This window comes from Balaenoptera borealis, assembly GCF_965194805.1.
Source record: "Balaenoptera borealis genome assembly, chromosome: 7".
Taxonomy (NCBI): Eukaryota; Metazoa; Chordata; class Mammalia; order Artiodactyla; family Balaenopteridae; genus Balaenoptera; species Balaenoptera borealis.
Genome location: NC_138864.1, coordinates 64,076,219 through 64,103,892, shown reverse-complemented (window position 1 = coordinate 64,103,892; position 27,674 = coordinate 64,076,219). Strand labels below are relative to the sequence as shown.

Here is a 27,674-nt window from a genome sequence, read left to right as displayed (position 1 = left end):
TGGAAGATTATTTACCAATATGAGAAGGTACTCACAATATAATGGGATGAAAAATAAGCTGCTGCATCAATGAGTTGTCAATTAATGCTACGTATACACATGGAACCCCTGTGTGTATTCAATGATTATAACAACTTCATTCTTTTCAAAAGAAAAACAGTGTAAAATTATTGAAAGTTATGCAACTGTGATTCTAGACCTAGATTAATCATTCATCTATATATGACAAAAAATATTTAACGACAATAGGGCTTACATTTTTAGAACTATGCCCAGCCGTCACTGGAGATTTTAGTATTCATTTGGGATACTGCCAGCTAGAAAATTTTTTAAATGTTCTCTTGACCTATGCCAAAATACTGAGAAGATTTATTCATAAGTAATTTGTCGATGTCAGGGATCACTCACGAGACAGAGCAGGGTAGAAGGGAATCTGATTTGAACTCTAGAAAGCACTAGGACAGGCTGATACCAGTTCACATGCTGATACCTGCTGAACTGCATAAAGGATATCATAGGTTTAGATTCTTACTTCTCAAGCCAAATGTGATGTTAACCTTAATCCAAAATGTGATGATTAGATGCAGACCTTTGCAAAGCTACAAATGTGACAACAGGGATAATATTTAAGATGCCAACGGCCATATAATTAATACAAAGGATAGAGAACGAGACACTCACCATAGACTCCGCTTTCACTTTTGTGGAAGAATTGTGTGATAGAATCCATGGTTATATTGAGTTACCTTTTTAACAGATATTCTTAAACTTCGTAGGAAAAATAGGCTCACTTTATAATTTGTCATATTTATTTTATTGGCTACTGCTAACTATTGACTGATTTGATACAAAATGGTCGTTGTATGTTAACTTGCAAGATTTACAGTGAATGGACATATACTCCTCTTCACTTAGAAACAGAACTGCTCTAGCATTAATACGTAAAGTCTCTCAAGAATTTCCCCCCCATTTTCCTCTACCTGTTACCAGTGATAGCCAAATGTTAGAGAATCAGAATATATGCCCTTAAAAGAAGCAACACATGTCTAGCCCAAATGAAAAATTCAATTCCAAAAATCCGGTATTCAAACTTTAGAATCAGCTGGTTAACCTGTTTCCTAGAATCTATGTTACATTTCCAAGGGGCAGAATCAGCAGAATGTAAGTACACATATTACTGTACACACACACACACAAATGTACTATGCATGTAATCTTAGAAGAGGAAACATTTCTATTATATTCACTAGTTTTTGGATGTCACAGTCATACATATACTAGGTTGATATTTTGGGTTCAGAAGAAATAATGTCTCCTAGAAGTGTTGACATTTTTATATGTGGATACCTTTTAGGGTAAAGCTGAATTTATACATACTGCTTTGAACATAATCTGTTTTTCTGTTTTTTCTCTGAGTTAGCACAGACGGCCCACATGATCACATCCATATGTAAATCAAGGAAAGTTTGTGCTACATTTTTGTTCACTGTGGATGGATTGCTTCATATGATCTTCTGAAAGGTTCGTATATCGCCACTTCAGTTCATTAGGAGTTCTTCTGAAATGTCAGTATCACCAAAATTGAGCACAGAGCTTTTTATTTTCTACAAATGTTGTCTCAAGGTAGCATCAGCTGGATCTCAGACAAGGAAAAATATTGTTTGATTAAGCTTTGATATATCTCATAAACAAAGGACATGAAAAAAAAAAAACCCAAAGGACAGAAATTGATCTTGTATCATGGACAGCCTGAACTGTCATAGTAAAGCTAAAGAAGATAAATGATGGTGTTGGAGTTTTAACTCATTGCTGATTGGTTTCTAGCTGCTATAAATCTTTCCTTTTAAGAATTTATCCTCGGAACGATCAGGAAAATAGTAACAAATATATCATTCTCCAACAAATTGCTACCTATTTTCATTTTGAGTCCACAGTGCCTCCAGAAATATAAAGGTATAGAGGGGACTTGTGTTGGAATAGGATCACTTTGTATGTGAAATAGATATTGAAAAAAATGGATATTGGAAAAAAAAAACACTGAAGAAGGCACAGATCACTGTCAAAATATCTAAACACTGTAAATGTTTACTTAAATGTATTGAAACAATTTGGTCTTCAAAATTGGCTAAATAATATCAGGTTTTCATGATTTTTTATTGTTATTATGTGTGTTCTGAACTATGATTTGGAGTTGTATTCTTTTTATATTTCAGAATAAGAAATTGCTCAACTATGTAGAAAGTGTGACTAAGTGTGTCTGAAGTGTATCAGTTTGTGTATATGGAGATCAAAACATATTTCTACCTTTGTCATGCATTGTCTGGTTAAATTTAGGTAAGTTATCTTAACATCTCAAGACGTATTTTCCTATCTCTACAATAGAGAGAGTTCTATCTTCTTAAAAATATTAGAAAATTTTAAGACATTAAATGAGCTTTTTGAACTCGGTATTTTGGTAAAAGTGTATTATTTAGTTACACCCCACTTACTTATAAATTATTTTATAATATCTCAATTTGGGGGAATACATTTATTTTTATTTCCACATTTTCTGCTGTCAGCTACTTTTCCTGATTACATGCATGTTACAAGGAATGTTATACATCTGAAGGTGGGCTACATCCATTTCAGGATGGGGATAGAATGCATGTGTCTTACTTTTATTAGTACACCATTCTAATTACTTCTCTCTGACTCTTGGACTATAAGCCTTTCTTCTTTGGTCTGCTTCTGTTACTTAATTTAACATTTACTCTATTGCAATGAAAAAATTAAAATGTCCCTTTCCCAAATTTGCCTCTATTCTATTTTCTTAGATACATATATGTCATATTCAACCAGTTCAGAGCAGTTATTTACATTTTGCAGCTTTATGCAATTTTCAAAAGTATTGCATCCTTAATTTCCTGTTGGTTTAAACTGCTCCATGGTACAATGAAAGCTGAATTTTAGTGATGTGGTAAGGAGATAGTGAAGTCCTCAATTATACAGTCTCTTTGAGAAACTGAGCTCTCCTCTTCCTCCTCATTCACTGATTGTCTGAGACACAAATTATAATTTGCACATGGAAAGACCTTCAAAGTAGAATTATAATAAACATTATGACTCAGCTGGGGTGGGAGAAGTTGAGAACAGTTGTCTCAGAAACAGGATATTAATCCAATATATTAATCAGTGGATCATGAAATCTTATCCTCTGTCTGTCCTACATGGGACATAGCTCATGCAAAGGCAGCTCAACTAATTCAAGGTTTTGGAAGAAACTTTCAAGATTTTGGCAGAAGACGAGTCTGAAAATGTTGACAAAATCAAAATTGTAGATAATTCATTTTTTCCTATTCACTTGTTTTGCTTATGAGGAAATGTAAGATCAGAAAATTGAAATGATCTACACAAGTTCTGCCAGTTTTTACTCACTTAAACCTTGAATAAGTCACTTAGTCTTTAGGATTCTAAAATATCCTTCTCTATAAAATGGGGATTTTTGTGATGGAATCTGATTCACTTCTTCTACCAATAAGGTTTTTGTGAATCCTAAGAAATTCTATACCTTTCCAGAAGTGAGTTGTGTCTCATTTTCCACATAAAAATTCAGTAACAATATTTACTGAATGCTTACTAGTAAGTTTTATTTGCTGCTTGCTGCCTTAGTCCCATGACATCCAGATGCAGTCAGATATGATAACAATCCAGTTATCATATCCTTTTAAATGCCATCACTCAATAAATATAACCCAGTCTCAGAGAGGTAATTTAGGACACTAAGCTGTGTACTGTACAAATCCCATTTCTTCTCCTTCACCCCAGGATCATGACACTGCTTTAGAGTCTGGAATTGAGACGAAGCTTCTTCACCTGTACCTAGAATTGGGAATAGACCCTAGAGGTGATGGGGCAAGGCAAATACCATTCACTGGACAAAGTCATGGTTTGTAGACAAGGAAGATGGCAAGTCCAGGCACCAAAGGCAAACTGATGTACAGGTCACAAAACAAGCATTTTAGAAGAGATAGAGATGGGATAAATCTTAATACATTTTGGATATCTGTGATGTATAGAAAATGGGTGGGGAGGTCACCTGATGGTGGCAGGGGAATGCTACACAGGTGGCACTGACATGTCCTTTCATGGGCTAGTAGGCTTTAAAAACCATGAATGGTGTGGACAGTGGGTGGCAAGTCCAGTTCTTTGCTTTTCTATTTTCTATACTCTTACAATCTTATTTCTTATTGAAAACATTTCACCTGTCTTATGGAAAATATTAACAGAATCAATATTTTCTTGCTGAGGTAAATAAAAGAAGACATTTAATAGTATTAATAAGTAGTTACCATGTGTTGAGTGCTTAGTATGACCTAGCCACTGACCTAAACAGTTTGAGCACCATATATTAGTTATGAAGTAGTAATGATTTATTTACACTTTACATGTGATATAACTAATTTTTGGCAAGGTTATATGAACATCTCTTTGTAATAAACAGAGGAAAATCATTTTAATGCCTATGTAATTACACCCTCTGTTTGTGGTTTGAAGTTTCTGTACCATCTACCTTTTGAAGGGATATTCTTCAGCATGAGCAGACATGATGTAAGCATGTGGATTGAATATGCACTACCTTTATCACTGGGATTTGCTGACCCTTAGGTCAAAATTTTACCAAGAAGACTGAAAATATGAGAGATCATTTAGGGTAATGAAGGATTCTTATACCAAGTTAGGTCACAGGGGCTTCCCTGGTGGCACAGTGGTTAAGAATCCGCCTGCCAATGCAGGGGACACGGGTTCGAGCCCTGGTCCAGGAAGATCCCACATGCCACGGAGCAACTAAGCCTGTGCGCCACAACTACTGAGCCTGTGCTCTAGAGCCCACGAGCCACACTACTGAAGCCCGCGTGCTACAACTCCTGAAGCCCGTGCGCCTAGAGCCTGTGCTTTGCAACAAGAGAAGCCACCACAGTGAGAAGCCCGCGCACCGCAACGAAGAGTAGCCCCTGCTTGCAGCAACTAGAGGAAAGCCCTCGCACAGCAATGAAGACCCAACGCAGCCAAAAATAAATAAATTAAATAAATAAATTTAAAAAAAAAAGTTAGGTCCCAGGAAATGATTTTCAAGTCTGGAGAAAAAAATTGTCTTTTGTGGGGCTGGGATGGGGGTGGAGGAGCAGGAAGGATTCATTTAAAGTGTCTTGGAATGATTATTATGAGGGAAAAAAAGAAACAGTCACATCTGAGACTGGATACTTGTGCCAATAATAAGAAATAGTTGTCTGTCCCAAGAACATGGCATTTGTCATTAGGAAAAAACAAAAGACAAAAAGGAAATGGTATTAACCTAAATAAAAAATATTTATAATCAAATGTTTGGCATAATTGAGTAAGCGTGAGAACTGAATAAAATTGCCAATATGGCAATTTTTACTGGGATGTAATTGGAAGACTTAACCATCATTCAAATCTTTGGATTTGCATTCCCACAGTTTCAAATTCAGGGCACCAGATTTAAATAGTACTCCCTCTGTTTTTCTTCCTTAAGGAAAAAGTCTAGTGTTAGACTCTACTTACGATCCAGAAGTTGGCAGAAGGTCAGATTTCTCAGTGCTGTATGTTTCTATCTGCAACATCATCTGGAGGAGGTATTTGACACCATCCACAAGGAAAAGCTAAGATTTGTGGTAGGCAACATGGCCTCCTCTTTGTCAGCTTGTCTTCATGTTATCCTCATGTCAGCAGAATTTATCACAGGGATTACAGTAAATGGATTTCTTATAATCATCAACTGTAATGAATTGGTCAAAAGCAGAAAGCTAACACCAATGCAACTCCTTTTCATATGCATAGGGATGTCTAGATTTGGTTTGCAGATGGTGTTAATGGTAAAGTTTTTTCTTATGTTCTTTCCACTCTTTTTTTTTTTTTAAAGATTGATTGATTGATTGCTATGTTGGGTCTTCGTTTCTGTGCTAGGGCTTTCTTTAGTTGCGGCAAGCGGGGGCCACTCTTCATCGCGGTGCGCGGGCCTCTCACTATCGTGGCCTCTCTTGTTGTGGAGTACAGGCTCCAGACGCGCAGGCTCAGTAGTTGTGGCTCACGGGCCCAGTTGCTCCGCGGCATGTGGGATCTTCCCAGACCAGGGCGCGAACCCGTGTCCCCTGCATTAGCAGGCAGACTCCCAACCACTGCGCCACCAGGGAAGCCCCTTTCCACTCTTTTAGAGAGTAAAAATTTATGGTACAGCGATGATTTTTTTTGGATGTTTTTCAGCTCTGTCAGTCTCTGGTTTGCCACCTGTCTCTCTGTATTTTACTGCCTCAAGATAACACACTTCACCCAGTACTGTTTTCTTTGGCTGAAATTCAGAATCTCAAAGTTAATGCTTTGGCTGCTTCTGGGAAGCCTGTTGACCTCCGTGAGCATTGCAGCTCTGTGTGTCAAGGTGGATTACCCTAAAAATGTGGATATTGATGTCCTCAGGGATGCCATGCTAAAGCGGACTAAACTCAAGACAAAGCAGATTAATGAAGTGCTTCTTGTCAACTTGGCATTAATATTTCCTCTGGCCATATCTGTGATGTGAACTGTTATGTTATTCATTTCTCTCTATAAGCACGCTCATCGGATGCAAAATGGACCTCTTTGTTTTAGAAACGCCAGCACTGAAGCCCATATTAATACATTAAGATCAGTGATAACATTCTTTTGCTTCTTTATTTCTTATTTTGCTGGCTTCATGGCAAATATGACATTCAGTATTCCTTATGGGAGTCAGTGCTTCTTTGTGGTTAAGGACATAATGGCAGCATATATCCCTCTGGCCATTCGGTTATAATGATCTTGAGTAATTCTAAGTTCCAACAACCAATCAGGAGACTTCTGTGCCTCAGAAAGAATCAATGAAGAGGAGGATCAATGTAAAATATTTTGTACTTCCTTGTCATGGTTTCAATGGACTTGTGTTTTGTTTTTGTTTATTTATGTGTTTTGTGTGCTCTCTCCCTCTCCCCTGGAAGCACTAATTTTGATGTTGGATGGATAAGATATCTCTTTTTCCAGGACTTGTGTACTTAAAAATATTATGACCGTAACACATATAGATAACTTGTACTTGCATTGGAGTGCCAGTTGTGTTAGAAATCGGAAAAAAATACTAAGACTTCACTTGGCTGACCAAAGTAATTCTGTTATCTGTCTTCCCAGGTCATTGAGAATCTTCTGGTTTAGATGAGCAACATCACATTGATTTAGTCTAAGACTTGAAACAGTATAATAATTTGGCTATTTGATTGCACATAACTATTTTCCAAAGAGAGTCATTAGTGTAATTATTTTAAAATGCAAATTATACGTTGAAAGTGTATGTATATCAGGGCAATGTACTCAGGTATACAGATTAAAGTCTTATTTTGCTTTTGATTTTAGTTACTAGTTCAGGTTGGTAAATGATAAGGTGCAAATAGAGCTGGCATATAAATACACAATGTAGGGTCTCCATTTTTTTACGAGTTGAAGAAACATTTTTCAACCCCCTGAAGTGTGAAAGTCATACCCAAATAGGACGTGAGGGAGTTTGCTGACAATGAAGTCCCAGCAGGAAATCATCCAACTGGTGTTTTAACTTCCCTCCTACTAGGAATATTGTCTGAGGTATGGCTGCAGCAAATGACTTGAAGATCTAAAGTAAAAGCTTTGAAATCTGTTGCTAGATTTGAATTGATTCTGCTCTTTTAAAATCTTCCATTCTGTTGCTTTGGGGAAGAAAATATTTTTTGTAATATCTTACATCTCAGGATATCTGTTTGAATCTGTGAAATCCTCACTGGCTCTTAAACAAACAAATAAAAAGCTAGGTAGTCATTTTAATTGTAAATACATTGTAATTTAAATGGATTAAAAGTTGCCAGGGTGGGGAAAAAAGAAACTAGATATGTGTGTGAATATGTGCACATGTATGTGTGAATTTTTTTACTTTACAAAATATTTCCACACACAATTCTTTATTTCATTCTCAGAACACTTTGTAAAGTAGGCAGTAGAATTATCTCAGTTTTACAGTTGAGAAATTAAGGTTTGGAGAGGTCATTATACATGCCTAAATCCACTCAACTACAGTCAAGTGGTATAATTGGAATTCAAACCTGGTTCTTCTGTCACTAAAGTCAGTACCCTCTCTGTTTGGTTTTCTTTCCATTATTCTTTTTTTTTTAATAAATTTATTTATTTTATTTATTTATTTTTGGCTGTGTTGGGTCTTCGTTGCTGCGCGCGGACTTTCTCTAGTTGCAGTGAGCAGGGTCTACTCTTCATTTCGGTGCACGGGCTTGTCACTGCGGTGGCTTCTCTTGCTGCGGAGCATGGGCTCTAGGCGTTCAGGCTTCAGTAGTTGTGGCATGTAGGCTCAGTAGTTGTGGCTCGCAGGCTCTAGAGCACAGGCTCAGTAGTTTTGGCGCATCGGCTTAGTTGCTCCGGGGCATGTGGGATTTTCCCGGACCAGGGCTCGAACCCATGTCCCCTGCATTGGCAGGCAGATTCTTAACCGCTGCGCCACCAGAGAAGTCCCTTTCCGGTATTCTTTACAGGCAACTTTAGATTCTGAAAATCAGGACAAGAAATGACATTCAACCTATTACCTATGACATCCTGTGACATTTCTCTGTTATGTCCCTACAAAGTCAATTAAAAAATATTTCACAAATGTCTGAATTATGCTATTACTGGGTGAAATTATTTATTATCTATTTCATCTCATATTTGGTTTACTAACTGTCTGAAATGATGTACACATAGGTGCTCAATTTACATTTTAGCATCCCTTGACTCTTATATGTTCGGGAAATTGCTGTACCAGTCTCACTTGTTATAGGTCAGGTGGGACTAACCTCTCTGCTGGGAAAATGGGTATTTACTATGTTTACATCTTGAGTTTTGGCTAATTGTGTAACTGGAAACTACTCCTCAGATTATAGAACCGACTTACAAGCTTTTGCATCGTCCAGGGGGAGTCCACACCCCCTGGTCTCCTAGGCCAAGCTGAAAGTCTTATTTATGCTAGTGCCTGAATTACGCAGGGAATCGTGGCAGATATTTACATGGCGAGATCTGATATCACTTGGCCATTTATATCCTCTACTACGCTCATCTATTTTTTTAATTCAAGAAATAATTTTAGTAATTTTTTAAAAATTGTAAAATAATACACAGTCAATGTAAAAAATTGGGAAAATACAGGGGAATTCCCTGGCGGTCCAGTGGTTAGGACTCCTTTCTTTCACTGCCGAGGGCCCGGGTTCCACAAGCCACGCAGCGCAGCGAAAAAAAAAAAAAAATTGGGAAAATACATATTAGAAGTGAACCTGATACAATCACAGGTAAACTTTTCATATACATTCTTTCAGGATTTGAAATATACATCATATAGACATATATAAGTATATATATGTATGGGATGGGTATAATTTATTACATTATGAGGATCCTGCTGTATATATACTTTATACTACATTTGCATTTAAATTACATGTGAGAAATTTGCATATTTTAACAGCTTAATAATGTTTTATTTTATGGTTGTAACTTTGTTTTTAACCGCTTTTCTATAATTAACCAGTATCTCCATTAACAAAGAGAACTATAGAGTTGAAAATAATGTTTACATTATTGAAGAAAAAAAGGAAGGAGCTCACCCAAACAAAACAAAACACATAAAAGGTGAAATAAAAGTTTACAATTACAAAAAGGAGAATCTTTTATTATTAATAATATTTATACATAAGTAAGCAAATTGGTACTAATGCCTTGAAAACTTCTGGCATGGGAATCTCTTGGCATGAGGCCTGTTGGCATGGGAACCTTTTGTAATGATGCTATGGGCTGGGAATTCCTTGGAATGGGTTTCAGGCTAGGAATTCCTTGGAATGGGGCTGTGGCATAGCAAGCATTCTAAGATTTCATGAAGTCTGTATGAAAAGGCAGCAATGCCTTTAAAATGAATTTCAGTAGTTAGGTAATTAATTTTCTATTCCAGAATTGCCCTTTTTTGTGTATATTATTTCAGGGATCCTCACAACCCTGAGAGGATATTATCATCTGTGTTAAAGATGAAGAAATCTACACTTGAAGAGACAATAGAATTGGTCTAGAATTATCTAGACCTGAGTCTCACCTTCTAAATCTAAATTCCATATTTTTTTTCCTAAACTTAATTGTGCATCAAAATCACCTGGGAAACATTTTATAATTGTAGATTCCCAGGCTTATCCTAGACATGCTGAATATAGTCTCTGGAGATGGAGCCCAAGATTCTGGATAATAAACCACCCCAGGAAATTCTGATACAACTCTTTATGGACCAAGGTTTGTGACTCACTGCATCACAGTATATTAATGCTACTAATTGGAGCCTAGGAAATATATTCATTTAGAAATAAAGTCTTTCTTAGGAGAAATTTTAGTGGCATTTAAATAATATTATTTTCCATTACAAAACATTCAAGTTATAACTCACCCTAACAGAACCAGGCTTGGATTAGCTCACCTAAGAATTTGCAAAGACTGATAGGTTATCTTTTCTAGTGTAATGTAACTGTCGACCAGTTATTTATCTTTTATGGCGAAATAGCCCTGTGACCAATTAGTCGTGCGGTGAAACCGCTTGAGGTAAAGAGGTTTACGGCAGAAATACAGGACTCGACTTTTTCAGGACTCAGGTAAGACAAGGAATTCCCATAGATTCCACAAAGACTTTTCATGTCACTGGGAGTTTGAAATCTACAAATAGGAGTTTGGCTTATTTTCCCAATATGTTCTTGATAATTTTGTATCCAGGAGGATTTTGTTATGGGTGGATGAGATCTTTTACTGTAGAGGACCGCATATACACTTATTCAGTAAATAAGTAAATACTGAGAGGTAAGAATGTTCATGTTTCCAGTTCTTGGGCACGTCACAGCTGATTCAAACCTAAAAATGAATTTGAGGACGTCTGTATTTATTCTGTCTCTTCTGGCTTCTCCCTCAATAGACACCGCTTCCTCTTCCTCTTATCAACACTACAGAATTTATATTTAATTCATTAGTAAAAAGTTTTAGTTTTAGCCATTGGAGTTAAGTTACTACAGAGAAAACTTTTACTAGTTAAGCCCCAAAGTCTTGTGCCTCTTCTGTGTGACACTGCTTAAATAGTAAATCTTCTGAAAATTAAAAGCTTCCTTCTCACCTACACACATATCTATCCAAACTTCTAAAAGAATAAGAATTACAAAATTTTATTAAGAACTCCTTCCCTTTTATAAGGCAAGCTTCCTGGATTTTACTGAGGGGATAGATAGGGAAATTACCAATAAGTTTCACATAAGTAATCTCAGGATGAAGAGACATAGGCAGTTTTTCTATGATTAGGGTTATGAATGTGCCACTCACACTACTAGTGACACCAAATGTTGATTTGTTATCAAAAGAGGGTACTCTGATTGTAGCAGGGATTAACTGTTTATTAGTTACTTGACCCCTGATCCATGGAGTAAAGAGAGGAGGTCATTTTCAATAAGGGGGTGCCTTCTGAAAAATAAACTCTGCATGTTTGACTTGGATGGGATGAATCTCAGTATGAGAGCCAGTAAGGGGTGGAATGAGAAAAAGGCCAATGGGAAATAAAGGTGTATCATATCAACGTTGCAGTTTTTTTCTAGGGCTCTTCTCTGTGTCACAGATTCCTCAGAACAGAGGATCCCTGACACATGAAAAATGATACCCAAATTATATACTTCAAGTTGAGGGGAATGAGTCATTAATGGAATCCTTCTTGTGACACTGTCTAGGAGCCCATTCTATATATAAAAGACGAATGAAAGAAAATATTTAAATGTTATAACTCTGGGAAATTTTAACAAGAGTTGCCATACAACATCCACTGAGCACAAAGTATTTCATGCTTAAAGTACATAACTCGGGTTATATCAATAACTGCTCTTTCACTATTATGCCAAATATTGTTCTCCAGTTTCTCTAGGGGTATATATTTTCACAGAAACGATAAAGACAATGGAAATGGTACTCTATGGAAAATTATGTGAATTAGAGAGGATGGAGCTTTATGGACCCAGTTTTCTATGCTATGATTCTTTCAAATTTAAGTTTGCATTTTCAGAGATCCTTAGTTTTTGCAATATGTTTTAGTACATAATTTTAAAAATTGCTAAGTCTATGCTTATGTCCCTTTTTAAAAAAATCTTACTTCCCCATTATGGTCCACTATAGTTTTTTCAATACCTAGTTTCACAGAAGTAAAATTTTTTTTCTTTAAATCATCTTAAAATCATTAATAGATTCTGGTTTTGCTTTTTATTTATTTTTACTATTATTATTATTATTATTTTGGCCACGCTGTGTGGCTTGCGGGATCTTAGTTCCCCAACCAGGGATTGAACCCGCATCCTCGGCAGTGAAAACATGGTGTCCTAACCACTGGACCGTCAGGGAATTCCTGGTTTTGCTTTTTAAATGTACACCAAGTTTTCTAAAAATTTTCTATAGCTCTATCAGTGTTCACAAGTGTTCTAACATATGCACTGCAGTGTGTTAAAGCTTCTCTGATTTCAGTCATAAAATCACATAAAGAAAAAGCAGATAAAAAAAGTTTTAGAATCTGTACTAGCAATTCCCTCAGTAACCTCTAAAGCAGAGGTTCTCAAATTTGAATGGACATCAGAATCGCCTGGAGGGTGTGTTAAAACACAGATTGCCGTACCCCATCTCCAGAGTTTCTGACTCAATAGGTTTTTGGGTAGGGCCTGAGAATTAGTATTTCTAACACATTCTCAAATGATACTCATGCTAGTGGTCTCGGGACCCCACTTTGTGAACCACTGATTTAGAGTTATTGTACTGCAGAGGCTGAAAACCAGGCCTCTGAGGCCATATTGGATGGATTTTCATTCTGGCCCCATTGCTTATTAGCTCTATAACCTTGAGCAAGTCACTAGACTCTTTCCTTCTGTTTCCTCATCTGTCAAATGAGATAATAAAAGTACTTACTCCCAAAGGTTGCTGTGAGATTGAGTGTATTAACAAGTGTAAAGCACCTAGAACAGTGTCTGGCACACAGCAAAGATCAGTTAGTCAGTATTTTATTAAGTCAAGAAAAATTTTAAGTTGCCACTCTGTGGAAGACATGTAGATTATTTATTATTCTTAAATACATTTCTCTACTGTTTTGAAGTTGGACAAATAGAACTAAAATTTTTTATCAGTACTTTGAGAAAAGAGGTAAAGTATACTAAGTTTAGAAATGATGAACAGGGTTAGTATTTTTATTAGGCATAAAAGAGAGTAAACATGTATTTTAGAATGCTATGAAAGGCAACAGACTAAATGAGGTGGTAAAACAAGTATTCTTAACCACCAGAGGATGAGAAAAGGACAGCAGTATGTGACATGGGAGTGAAGGAAGGCACCAAGAGTCTGAAGGGTGTGGTAGAAAGAGGTGAGAAGGCAATGTTTGCCATTTTGCCTAGGTCCTTAGGAGAGGTCACTGATACACTGGTTTCAGATGTGGGACAGTGTTGTGCACTGTAGTGCTTGACCTGGTGAGTAAATGTGGAATGGATAAGTCCTTCTTTGAAACATCACTCACACTCTGTCAAGGGGGCATGTTTTAATTGGTGTGACTTGAACATGGATAACTGAAAGGGCAGTTCTCTAACCATGGTAAATTTGAGCAATCCCCTGGGAGGAAGGAAAGAAAACAGCACAAATCAACAGACAAGCTATGAACATCAATAACAATGGCCCAGGCAGTCTCAGACTCAGTGCAGAGCAGCCAAATTTATGTACAGTGTGAAAGCATCACATATGATTAGGCCTATTTTATTCATACACAGTCCTGCATTGTAGATAAATCTATGGTGAATTGATCTCCATTTCTAATAGTGAAAAGAAAGCCCCACTTCCCTAGAGTACTCACCAATTGCCTGTTAGAAAACCTATTGTAGAATTTATTGAGGTTCTGTAGTGCAATAAGCACGACTGTCCTAAGATGCTCCAGGCAGCTCACCTTGATCTGCCTGGACAATGAGACAACTAGAATCGGGAGGTCTTCCCTCTTCTGATGAGAGGGGTTGCTTCTAATCTCAGCTTCCCCCTGCATTGTTAGCTTTTTTCCTCAAAATATAGGAATGCAACTTTGCACAGGTCCCCAAAGTCACCAAACGCTGAGCAGCTGGCTTTCCCAGACACTCCTGTGAACAGCTGGCATCCAAACTCAGTAAGGCTGGTGCCCAGATAACTTGTTAGTCAGTGTACTCTGCTCCCCACATCCCCACTGATAAAGGCGCTCTCAGACTTGCTCTGTAAACAGGAGAGCAACAGGAGGAGGAGTTCCTGTCACCCGGAATGTTCATCTACCGTGTGTTCAACTGTGTGCCCCAGTCCTCATTCCCCACCTAGAGGGTATTAGGAGATCTGAGAACTCAAGTCCTCTTTTTTCTGATCTTTGGTAGTAAAACTGTTACCCCAATAAAATCCATTCCTTAACCCACACTGTGTGGCATGTTAGGTGGTGCTCACAAAGAGGCCCACCTTGTGTCAAGGGTAAACTCAGGTGTGTCTAATCTCCAATATCCACTCATGTAACTCTGTCCTCTCAACAAGATTTCACAGGGTACCACCTCATTTCCCACTGCCAGTTCTCTCATTGTTCTGAAGTGTAACTCCTATGGTTTTATGGACCTGAATTCCTGTAAATAAGTATAGTATCTTGTCTCCTCATCTAACTCAAGCTTCAATTTGTTCCTCTTCATGTTTGCTATTTTCAGTGTGGAAATTGTTCTCTTTCGTAAGGGAGGAGATAAAACAGAAGCAAAACTGTTTAGCTACATAATGGCATTCATTAATATTATTCCTTCTGCCCAAGAAACTCCCTCATTCTTATTTTCTTATTCTGAGCATAATTGAAAACCTATTTTACTTCCTTGTTAATTCATAGAGTATTTCAAACTACAGTTATGTGATAAGATGATTACTACAGTACACTATAAGTTAATTCATTTGTATAAACATGTTATTCAAGTGGCTTTTCAAAAATGTGAGCATTCAATGCCTTCCAACTAGAAGCTATTAAATTCTTAGTGGTGGGTAATAAAAAATAAAAACTCTTCTAATTTCCAGAATTTTACTTTAAATTAAGTGTGGTTCATAATTCAGGTGAACAAACATGTGAGAGGTGGTGTGGGATAACTTATGTGACTGACCCTTAAGAGACAATAATAAAAAGTTTCCCCAAACTGGAGCCAAGGAATTCAGCTTAAGAGATTAGCTGGAAAGGAAGAGAAAACACTATAGGACATTTTCTTTTTCTTTTAAATGGTGATCACTCTCATACTTCAATTTTCTTCCCCTCATCTCTGCACAGAAAAATAAGAGATACTAATTTGCAGAGGTAAGATGATGCTTTGTTACTTTTTGTGATACCCAAAATTCCAAAGACCAGAGGGCAAATATCTAACTTGTTATGTTTAAAAGAAAAAAACCCTAGATATTGGAGATGATAATAAAATTATATTAAAGTAAAAAAAAAAATGTGTGTATTCCTTAATACCAGGAGACATAAAAGTCAAAGTGTGGAGGTTTTTATTTTCCACAACAGGGTGCCTTCCTAAATTTGTGGAAGCTGAGCAACAGATCCTTGCACATCTCACACATATTCATGTGCAGTAAAAATTTATTATATACTCAAAGTATCTACTTAAGAGGAGATTTTTGGATGCTTCTATATATAACTTGAGTCACTTAACCATGAAATAGTATTTCCCTAACAGAAACTTCTTGAAAAGCATTCATGAAAACATTAAAGAGAATTAAAGTAGCTTTTATGCTGTCCACCCATCTAAATCATCTTCCCTTCCTCTCCTTTTTAATAAGAACTTTGCTGTTGTCAAGAATTAGAATAGATCTTAGTTGCTCTGAGAAATTTTCAGAGACGTTCTTAAACTTCAAGGACCTACCCCTCATTAACTTCCCAGGAGAGTAACTGTCAGGACGGATCATTTGACATTTAGTACCTGTCTTGAGATGTATTCCTGTAGGTTTGTATCTTTTCTAGCCAATTATTTATAATTTTCTTGAAATCTGTGGCCACATCATATGTATTTTGGCATCGCAAACAATAGTAGTGAACTAAATATAAAAGGCACTTTGAACATATGCTTTTGAGAAAGAATCATATGCATCTCTATGCGAAGAGAGAGAGAGAAATACAGTCAGCATAAAGATAGGTTAATTTTATATCAAAACTGTAAGAAATTGAGTAAACCCAACTCTACTGTCATTTCCCCAAGGAAAAAACACAGTGAAATTGAATACTGGGGAAAACAGTACAGGCAAATTTATCTTTGAGTCTCAGTTTACAAACTGGGATAAAATTATAAGTAATGCACTGCCACCCAGTGGCGAACTTTCACTTCAGACGAAACAACGGTTAAGCTAGTCAAAAGACTCCAGACATTAGAGATCTTCGTTCAGGAAATTTTACAACTCATTAGAAAAATATGAGGAAAAGAGAAGTTAATGCTCAGGTCACGGGAATTTTTTGGACCAAATGAGAGTGAATGACTAGCCCAAATCACAAACAAACTGTAAAGAAAAAAGCAAAACCGAAAATATTAGACTTTTGTGAGATAATTAGAAACTTGAATTTTGCCTGGCTATTCAATATCAATGAATTGATGTTCCTTTTTTTACATGTAATAGTGGTGCTATTCATATGCTTTTAAAATAAAGGTGTTTTTATCTTTTAGTGGAAACATTTAAAATAATTACTGATAAGTTGATATGATGCATCAAAATAATATGAGGAATGGAGGGAGATAAGTTGGCGGTATATTTAAAGCAATTTGAGCTATAAGTTGATAAATTTTTTAGCCGGGTGTTGGTTACATGAAGATTCATTATACAATTCTGTCTACTTTGGTACATATTTGAAATTTTCTATGACAAGGTTTTTTTTTTTAATCTCACCAAGATATATATTATCATTGAGTGTAGAATTTGATCAATAAAAATAGAAAGCTTTCTCCATAAATTATTTTGCAGAAATCAGTAGGTTAAGCCATAAATTAGGAAGACGAACTTGTAATCTTCATTTGCCTTATAAAGTGAACATTAAGGAAATTAACTCAAACCTTCTTCAACCCAAGGTAATAAAAGAGTTGAAACTGCTTTTCAAATTGTGTTTATATTAAATGTCAACTCATGTTGACTTACAAAAGAGATTACTAAACAAATACGAAAAGTAAATTGTCAAGACATTTAGGAAAACTGCTCTGGAGTGGAATTATTTTCTCTCTTTTTTTCTCTTGACATTTACTGAGTATTGAGTTTTGTAGTATGTTGATTTTCTAACCTTTCAAAAAAGAGCTCGGGAGTTATTGCTTTGTTGCTAGGTTTTAGGCAACATTAGAGGTCCTGCTTTCACTCTTTTTTCCTACTCTGACTTCACTCCTTTAGAAAATTAATTCTGTTTCTTAGCAACCCGGGTGGGTAACACTTAAATATACTTCAAGTTCTTTTGTAAAGCAAAGGCTAAATGTTTCCCTTATAAACGATCTGTTTGCTTAGTCTCATTTGGCTTTGCAGAAAAGATCTGCTGAGACATACTGCCGTAAACATTTTTATTAAAACTCTCAGTTTTAAATGGTGAGTGAAGTTACTGATTTTCTAATGAATGCTTCTGTTTTTTGTGTTTATTTGGAATTATTCCAGTTTGTCAATTTGTCTAAGTCTTTGGAATCTGTGTGTTTTATGTTAAGATATATGAGATGAATTCATTTAAGAGAGAAACAATCTCTTTATATATAATATTATAAATAGGAGATCATGAAATATGTGAAGAAGGAGAAAGCCCAGCTGGAAGAAAGTATTGAGTTTCTTTATAAACCTACAAACGTGCATGAATTCGTTGTCTAAGGAGTTCACTGTGATCTTAATAGCAGAATATTTTACAATGCTCTTTTCTTATGTTGGCATCATTCAGATATCAGGTATATATCTATATAAATCTATCTCTCTGTCTATCTCCCCAAATACTTAAGGTTACAAAATTAAACTCAGATACGTAAGCAAAAGAAGCTTAAATTTGCGTACATTTGCTAACCTAAGAAATGCGTTTCTCTTAATTAGCTGATTGTAAAAGCAGATAACAAAAATATTTTTTGACGTTCCAGTAGAAAATATTTGAGGAAGAAATTAAAATGAAAGTCTATTTTTTATATTGCCACTATTAGAAGCTTTCATTATTTAGAAAAAAATATAATTAGATATTTGAGCTTTTAGATACAGTTTCAAAAAAGGAGCATCTGTAATTTCCAGAATTTGGCAACCAATTGCTTGCCAAATGGTTCAAACCGTTGAACCATTTAAAGTTTGCATTTTTGTAAGGTAGAAAAATCGTTGAATAAAAGGAATTTCACATGGCTCAACGTAAAATATGCAGAACCCTACATAGTGTTTGTAAAGATAGAAATCTTTGTTTCAATTTTATATTCTAATTTGGGGGCAGATGTTGTAAACAACTAACTTTAATACAAGGTACAAGCCAAAATGTAGCTTCAGGTTCCATTGCTGTATTCAGAAGGAAGTATGAATCCTGATAGATCTGGGAATGCTTTTATTGGAGGTGGCATTTAAACTGATCCTTGAGACCAGTGTAATTTCATAGATGGAGAATAACTGTGCTTACTGAATGCAGATTAAGCCATTCTTTTATTTCCAGTGAGACATCTTGGCCCAAATATAGCTTCTGTAATATCAACATTTACCACTAAATCTTTGAATGAATGAGAATATTGCTGGTTTACTTTTTCTGACTTTCTCAGCTACACATCTTATGACTTTGTATTTCTCTGTGCCTTAGCTTTTTCCATGTAAAGTGAAGATTTTAATGTGATATTGCCATCACAGGCTTCAATCTTTCAACTAGATCTCCAGTTGATTTCTTTCTGCTGGGGTGTCTTGGGACTATAATGACATATGCTAATGCATGATTCATAGATTATACTATAGAAGCTTAATTTTACATACATATTATTCAAAGGAATAATATGTAACAATAAATTCATAATATAAGGACAAAGTAAAGTATCATGCAAAATTAAAGCTAATTTCTCACTAGTTTAAATATCGCATTGTAGCAATTTTTGGTAGCCAGGAAGACCCAGGCATATACAGAGAGAGACAGATGGGAGCTTTAGTGGCAACGAGGTGACAAATGAGCATGTTCATTCCCAGCTACCTAGTCAAAAAGAGGGCCAGACCAGCACTGCATTCTCTAATCACAGCTTCTTAGCCTGATGGCTGTCTAGCTCTCTTACTGCCATGATACTTGTTTTTTATATCAATTAGACTTCTGAGGTCTTGATCTATTCTTATTCTTCCAGTTTATAACCCTCCTCATCAGTTTCTTCATAGCTGTATGTCCTGGTGGGACACTTTATTGTCTCACCAACACCATCAATCTTCATGTCTTTTCATGGCAGGAGATTACAAAACCCTGACCATGAATCAGTCTACTCATGTGCTTTCTTTGCTCATGTAACCAGATTTCAGAGCCCTGCAGGAGATAGGTATATTTACAATTTTAGTCAAGGCTGAGCCTTCAGTGCTTCTCAGAAGTTTAAAAATATGTTTCTACAGAAATGTGAAGGGTCATAAATGAGGCAAGAGAGTTATAAAATAAGGTATATACTGGGAGCAAATTAACAACTGACTGTCAAGGGCTTGATTTTCATCAGCTCCAGGTCAGTACGTAGGTCAGGGCTGATGTCACATTAACCAGGTTCAGAAGAGTCCAACACGAAAAACAGAACATGCAGATTTATTAGTTTATGAGAAAAATAAACCAAACTAACTCATATTTGTTTTCTAGCTCATTGTCTTCCAGTAGACTACTGTACATTCAAAGCCAAATGATCATCTGAGGGTGATTTGGTGAAAGTTAGATGAGAATAAGAATTAATTAATGCTTTATATGTTAAATGGCCCAGGTTATGAAAAGTTATGCATCAGTCTTCTAAGTTTAGATAGATATGATAATGAAAATAAAAATATCAAATATGGGCCAGCATGCTCTCCCCTCTGGATGAATCTCGGAAGGGTACAGCCAACCTTCAAACTCTCACCCTTTCTTTTTTAAAATCTTTTATTTATAAACCCTTTTAATTTCTATGCAGACATTCCTATTGTTTCCTGTATAATGTAGAAACATGAAATTAACATATTTTAATTATTTCATTTATATTTTTCGCATTGCTTAGGAAATAGTAATCCTAAGTAATCCTATTTCCACATATTTTGTTAACTGGTGTGTTATTTTAGTGATTAACTTTATTTTATAGTAACTTTGTAGAGATTGTAAGTGGCTCCCTATTCATCAACTCTCCTTTATTTATTTATGTATTTTTAAAAATTTATTTATTTTATTTATTTATTTTTGGCTGTGTTGGGTCTTCGTTGCTGCGCGCGGGCTTTCTTTAGCTGCGGTGAGCGGGGGCTACTCTTCGTTGTGGTGCGCGGGCTTCTCATTGCGGTGGCTTCTCTTGTTGCGGAGCACGGGCTCTAGGCACGTGGGCTTCAGTAGTTGTGGCTCGTGGGCTCTAGAGTGCAGGCTCAGTAGTAGTGGTGCACGGGCTTAGTTGCTCCACGGCATGTGGGATCTTCCCGGACCAGGGCTCGAACCCCTGTCCCCTTCATTGGCAGGCAGATTCTTAACCACTGCACCACCAGGGAAGCCCTCTCCTTTATTTTTAATGTATTAATGAGCAGCAGAGGATAACATATTTTTGAACACTTGGGAATTTCTAATCTTCTCACTCAGATATTAAGCACCACTCTTTTTTTGTCTCTATTCGGCTTTTTAAAAAAGTGTATAAGAATACTTAACATGAGATTTAGCCTCCCAACAGAATTTCAAGTGCACAACACAGTATTGTTAATATAGGTACACCATTGTACAGCAGACCTCTAGAATTTATTCATCTTGTATAACTGAAACTTTATACCTGTTGAATAGCAGTTCCTCATCCCTCCTCCCCCTCAGGCCCTGGCAACCACCATTCTACTCTCTGTTTCTATGAGTTTGACTATTTTAGATTTCCTCATATAAGTGGAATCATGCAGTATTTGTCCTCCTGTGACTGGCTTATTTCACTTAGCATAATGTCCTCCAACTTCATTCATATTGGTGCATATGGCAGAATTGCCTTCATTTTTAAGGCTGAATACTATTCCATTTTGTGTATATACAACACTTTCTTTATCCATTTGTTAGTTTGCAACCTCCTCAGGAGCTGCACAGGTGTAATCTGAAACTGGCCCCTGTACATGGAGGGCAGGGAGAGATGGAAGACAGAGGCAGACCATTCCAGATTGGGAGGTAGGCAGGTTTAAGAAGCAAAGGAACTTACACACGTGGCTTGTCTTGGGCGGCTGCCAAGATGAGTAGATCTCCGAGCTCCCCGCCCCCCCAATTTAAAAAGTTTATAGAGAGGACTTCACTGGGTAAAGTCACGTATACAGTCCAGATAGTCTTGGCACCATATTACTATCTCAAGGCTGTGTGCTTGGGCAGCTTCTAGAGCAGGAAAGGCAAGTGATGCACACATTCTAAGGACAGGGTGGGGGTAAGGGATGTCTGATTGCCTAGGTCCAGCTCACGGGTCAACTGGTGGTCACTTCCTCATGATGACCTCATCCAACACCATTCATCCAGCAATGAGTATTTAGATAGCTTCTGTATCTTAACTGTTGTGAATAATGCTGCAATTAACATGAGAGTGCAGATATCTCTTTGAGATTCTGATTTCAATTTTTTGGATAAATACCCAGAAGTGTGATTATTGGATCATGTGGCAGTTCTATTTTTAAACTTTTGAGGAGCCACCACACTGTCTTCCTGCATCATTTTACATTCTCACCAGTAGTGTACAAGTGTTCCAGTTTTTCTACATCCTCACCAACACTTAATGTCTTTAATTTTTTTGATTATAGTTATTCTGACAGGTGTGAAATGATGTCTCATTGTGGTTTTGATTTGCATTTTCCTGATGGTTAGTGATGTTGAGCATCTTTCCATACACCTGTTGGCCATTTGTATATCTTCTTTGGAGAAATGTCTATTCAAGTCTTTAGCTCATTTTTCAGTCAGGTTATTTGTTTTTGTTGCTATTGAGTTGAAGGAGTTCTTAAATATTTTGGATATTAACCCCTTATCAGATAAACAGTTTGCAAATATTTTCTTCCATTCCATAGGTTGCCTTTTCACTCTGTTGATTGCTTCTTTTGCTGTGCAGAAGCTTTCATGTTCCCTTTGACTATTTTTGCAAAATTTAAGTGGACTCAATTAGATAACACCTATAGTCTTGTTCTTTCTATTTCCCAGAAAAAAGTTTGTCTTTTATGTTTACTGAAATTTATCCAACATGATTTAATGATTAATTTGTTTTTTCTAATTGAGATACAATTTATATAACATAATTTCACTACTTGCCATTTTAGAATGTACAACTTAGTGGTTTTTAGTATATTCACAATGTTGTGAAACTATCATCACTATCTAATTCCAGAACATGTCTATCACCCCCAAAAGAAATCTTGTACTTGTTACCAGTCAATCCTAATTCCCTCTTCCCCACACCCTGTGGCAAAAATTTTTTCTTAATTTATTTTGTCACTGAGTTTGTGGGCAGTTTGTTAGATAGCATTATTGCAGCAAAAGCTGACTTAGCCACAGGCCTATACTTCCAGTTATATAGTGGACATACATTTTGTTTAAATCTACTTATTATTATGCTCTTTTTCCATAAACTGATCCTCCTCTTGTGTTTCTTATCTTGGTTAAGAAATTTTGTATTATCTTTGATTCATTAAAATTCCTTGGTGTGTCATTAAAGACCTTTGCTAATATAACCCCAACTGATTTTTCTATCTTTATATTCCACTGCTTCCTCATATACATATGCTAAGCTCCTGCCACACATGCTTCTTGCTTTTCTCTCAATGGGCCGTAGTCATTAAAAAATATATATTCATATTAGAAGTTGAAAAACAATTCATCATTTTATATTACGAAGTATTTATTATTAATTTTTTCAAGTTGACATTTTCAGTGTTTCTCCAAAGTAGTTTCTCTTTATACACAACTTTGAATTACTGCATAATAACATTTAGAATCTTGAAAAGCCTCTATTTTGATGTTATTGTCAAACAACCAAGATTCTAGCATAAGAGAAGGAAATTCATCCCCACCTCAGATCCTTATTTCCCAGGAACCAGCATTGTTTTATTTCCACTTAGCCAAATATATTTTAATTATTATTCCTCTTTCCATGGAGATTTTAAATTCATTGGCATTGTCTAGTAACATACTAACACATTCATTAAATCCTAGAAGTGTGCCAACCATATCCTTGTCACAGATCAACAAAGAGCAAATCCATGATTCTTATCCATAGATCCCAATCGTAGAAGCTACAATGCACTTATTATGGTTTAGGTGGCCATAGAAGTCCTAGAAATAGCTTATGACAAATTTTACATACTTTCTGTGCCTCGGTGAAATGTTTCCTTCCTTTACCCCCTGGTATATTTCTACTTATTCTTCAAGATCTGTTCAAATGATAATTTTTCTTTTGATGTCACTTCTATTTTCCTGATAGAATTAGCTGAGCACTCTCCTTGCTTCTCATAACACTATTGTAGTATCTGTCACGTTACACAGGTTTGGTTTTTGTTTTCATGCCTTTCTCCCAATAGCCTCTCAGTTACTTAAGGACATGGATTTCAAGTTAATCATTTTGAATCCCTAGCCTCTAGTGTGGTGACTACTGTGACAAAGATGCTGAATAAAATACTCGCAGCAGCCGTGATACTTTCATCCCCTCTACACACACTCCTTGTCATTTCTGAGCTTTTTTTCCTGCTTCATAAATCTTTTAGAGATTACCCTGGCCCAGAGAGAAAATATTCAATACACAGTTCTACAGTAGCATACTTCACCAATTTCCATATCTGTTGCAGATTCCAACATGTGAACACACCCTTGAGTCCCGGAAAGGCAGGAGAGGCAGGAATATTGCAAAGGGGCTGCAGCAGGGCCCCACACTAGATCTCAACTCCAAATAGAACAAAAATGTCCTGCAAGGACCACAATCTGAAATAAAAGTCAACATATGGGAAATAAAGCCTCCTGATTTTAGTTATAAACTGTATACATCTTTGAGACTTCCAGAAAAGCCATCAAGGACCATTAAGGAAGAAGAAAGGAGAAAAAAAAGCATTTTTCCAGGAACAATGCTTCACTTTCCCAGCATAAGGAATCATCCCAACAAGGCCATGTCTCCTAAATTTATAACTACATTTCCTCATCTGGATTCACATAAAGTGAAGTTAATATTTGTGGAAAGTGGAAAATATCCAAATGGTGTATACCTCAATCCAAAACCACATAACTTTCGACAGGTACAAAAAGAACATCTGATTCTAAATAACTTAAAAGAGATAAGGGGGAAATATATTGTTTTTATTCATTTCTTAATTATAACAACTATTACATGAGCAAAAAAAGTATATGTGAATATAATGTGTATAAAGTTGCATCTTTATTTCTCACGGAACAGTACAACTCAAATTCAGCAACAAATGAATGAGAAAGGAGAGGTAAGACTCTGGTTAATGTTTCTGATGGGGTTTTATCTGCCAGTTGGAATGACCAACTAGGGATGGCTTTTCTAGGGCTCAAGAAGAGTTTGGACTGAGGTGTAATTGGAGAACAGACCTCAGTTTACAGGAGTTTACAGTCTAGTAATGAAATCAAATCATGGAACGAATGGATGAGTGAATGAAAATTGACAAAGAGGGGGTATTGTATTATTTAAATGAGTCTAACAATTAATAATTTAAATAATATATGAGTAAGAATTTCTAATTTAAAGTGGTGGTGGGGAATATATATTTATGGAGATGCAAATGAAGTCAATATATAATTCCACTAGAATATGAATATATCCTATACTTAGGTCTATAATTTAACTTATAAATATGATTCTTGTTAGGTAAAGAGCGAAGCAATAGGAATGATAATACCAAAAAAAAATTCTAGAAAAAGGAAAAAATTTATTCCATTGGGAAAATATAGGGAAGCAGTTAAGAGCATGGCCTCTGGGATCAGTGTATCCCAGTTCTCTTGTTTTCTAATAATTTTGTACAAGTTATTAAGCCTCTTTCCTTATTTATACTTTAGGATAACAATACTATATGTTTTATATGGTTATTTTAAGTAATGAAGGAGACAATTATGTACAAATTTCTTACAATAGGGTTTGGAATATTGAGATATTCAATAAAAGTGAACTCTTAGGAGCTATTAGGATAAAAGTTGGGAAATTCAAGATGCCTTGATCCATAACCTTCTCTACTTGTCCAGGGCATCTAAACACTTTTATATGTAGTGAATGAAATATGTTACCATTTGGAGATGAGGGGAGGTCAGTTAAATATCAAATGCCATTGGTTTATTTAAATATTTCACTAGTTACAGTTAGAATTACATGACTTGGGTAAGTAAAAGTTCAAGGAATAGGGGACTTTGAAAAAATTTTTATTGGAGTGTAGTTGATTTACAATGTTGTATTAGTTTCAGGTGTACAACAAAGTGAATCAGTTATACGTATACATATATCCACTCTTTTTAAGATTCTTTTCTTATATAGGTCATTAGAGAGTATTCAGTAGAGTTTCCTATGCTACACGGTAGGTTCTTATTAGCTGTCTATTTTATATATAGTAGTGTGTATATGTCAATGTCAAGCTGGGACTTTTCAGTTCATATTAGTTCTTTTTAACCATGTTAAAAAAAACTTTGTTTTATAGTTTACTAAAAACAGTCAACATTTATTCTATTCCAGCCTCAGCAAATTATTTTAGCTTTGTTCAATATTTTTCCTATTGCCTGAAATAAATTCAGCTCTAGAAATAAAACATGTAACTCTATTTGCATTTAAGATTACTTTACCAAGTTCTGAATAGATTCCTTTAATTTCATTAGTCACAGAAGGATGATCGAAGTCCTTGCTCCACCATAAATTAATTGCTTATACACTGTCTTGAATCTTAGATTATTCTATCAAATGTTAATAGGCAAGTTTTTTTTTTTTAAGATTTGGGCTTTTACTCTGAGGTAGGGACTGGATGGTTTTGTGCAGAAGAGTGAGTGATCTGCCTTATGTTTTTTTGTTTTTATTTATTTATTTATTTTTGGCTGTGTTGGGTCTTCGTTTCTGTGCGAGGGCTTTCTCTAGTTGCGGCAAGCGGGGGCCACTCTTCATCGCGGTGCGCGGGCCTTTCACTATCACGGCCTCTCTTGTTGCGGAGCACAGGCTCCAGACGCGCAGGCTCAGTAGTTGTGGCACACGGGCCTAGTTGCTCCACGGCATGTGGGATCTTCCCAGACCAGGGCTCGAACCCGTGTCCCCTGCATTGGCAGGCAGATTCTCAACCACTGCGCCACCAGGGAAGCCCTATAGGCAAGCTTTAAATGCTATAACAAAATCCTCAAAATTGCATTTTACTGGTGAAATATTTAATATTTGGAAAAACCAAATTCCAAATTGAATGTTAGCAATATGAAACAATATTTATTAGTAATAACACAATCTTCTCTTTACATATCTAGTACCAACATAATTTACCAAATTTTGTGACAACTTAGAAAAGGGACCAAAATGATTAAAGTTTAAGTCACAACACTTAAGTACAGGTAAGTTATTATAATAAAGTTATGAATATGGCAAAAAAATAAATTTTCTGCATTATATCTTGATAGTAATACATAAAAAGGCAAATAATTTAAAAAGTATTTTTTTACTTATCACCTTTAATGATACAGTAAATTTTTTAAATGCCCAGTTAATTAATGGCAACAATCCATATGCTTTCTTAGCCACAACTTGTAATATATTATTAAAGATTGAGTTTGTAACTCAATGTGTTCTGTGTAGAGAAACAATGAGTTAAAATATAGATTTCAGAAGCAAGCTGCATAGCTTTGAATCTTGGCTTCATTACCCTAAATTACCTAAACTGTCTATATCTTGGTTTCCTCATCTGTAAATGGGAATGATAATAGTTGAATCTTCATCATAGAATTACTGTGACCATTAAATCTGTTATACATATGTAAAGCACTTAGTTAATAATGTATGTAAAGCATGTGTTGTCTAACACATGGTAAATATACATACCATTATTATTATTATGGTGCCATTTGTATAGTGTTTATGCAGACTTAATTTGTATAATCCAGCATTTTTTATTTGGATAGGGGTGAATAATACATACTGTATTTACATATTATAATTACATATCAATTATAAACAAAACAATAAGGTGTTAACAGTGGCTGATTTTGGATAGTGGGATAATGGTTGAATTTTGTTTTCTTCTTTTCAAAATGAGTAGCAAATAATTTTATAATTGGAAAATTAAGATAATGTATTTGCAAACAATGTATACATTTTGGTATGGATTAAATTTTAAAGGTCTTCTCTAGGTGTGTAATTAAATTGGTACACCTCAAGTTTCCTGATATATAAGTCACTATGGAGAAAATACCAAGAATATTTTGTAGACCAATA

At 35.8% G+C, this 27,674-nt stretch overlaps 2 protein-coding genes across 18 annotated transcripts in view; one reads left to right on the top strand and one right to left on the bottom strand.

Moving 5' to 3' along the window:
• Window positions 1-5,684: 5,684 nt before the first annotated feature.
• LOC309632667 (taste receptor type 2 member 2-like) lies at window positions 5,685-12,935 on the top strand (the record flags this gene model as incomplete). Its single annotated transcript, XM_082400423.1, is given in 5 exon segments — window positions 5,685-5,876; window positions 6,216-6,240; window positions 6,243-6,574; window positions 6,578-6,802; window positions 6,805-12,935. Coding segments are annotated over 5 exon segments (867 nt in total). The 3' UTR covers window positions 6,898-12,935.
• Window positions 12,936-13,025: 90 nt separating this feature from the next.
• Window positions 13,026-27,674, bottom strand: part of LOC309631745 (uncharacterized protein) — a 46,398-nt gene continuing 31,749 nt past the window's right edge. For all 17 annotated transcript variants that reach the window (XM_082398639.1, XM_082398643.1, XM_082398647.1 and 14 more), the window contains one exon: window positions 13,026-24,193. In XM_082398639.1, coding sequence (XP_082254765.1) covers window positions 24,152-24,193 — 42 coding nt within the window. In that variant the 3' untranslated portion in view covers window positions 13,026-24,151. The remainder of the gene's footprint in view (window positions 24,194-27,674) is intronic.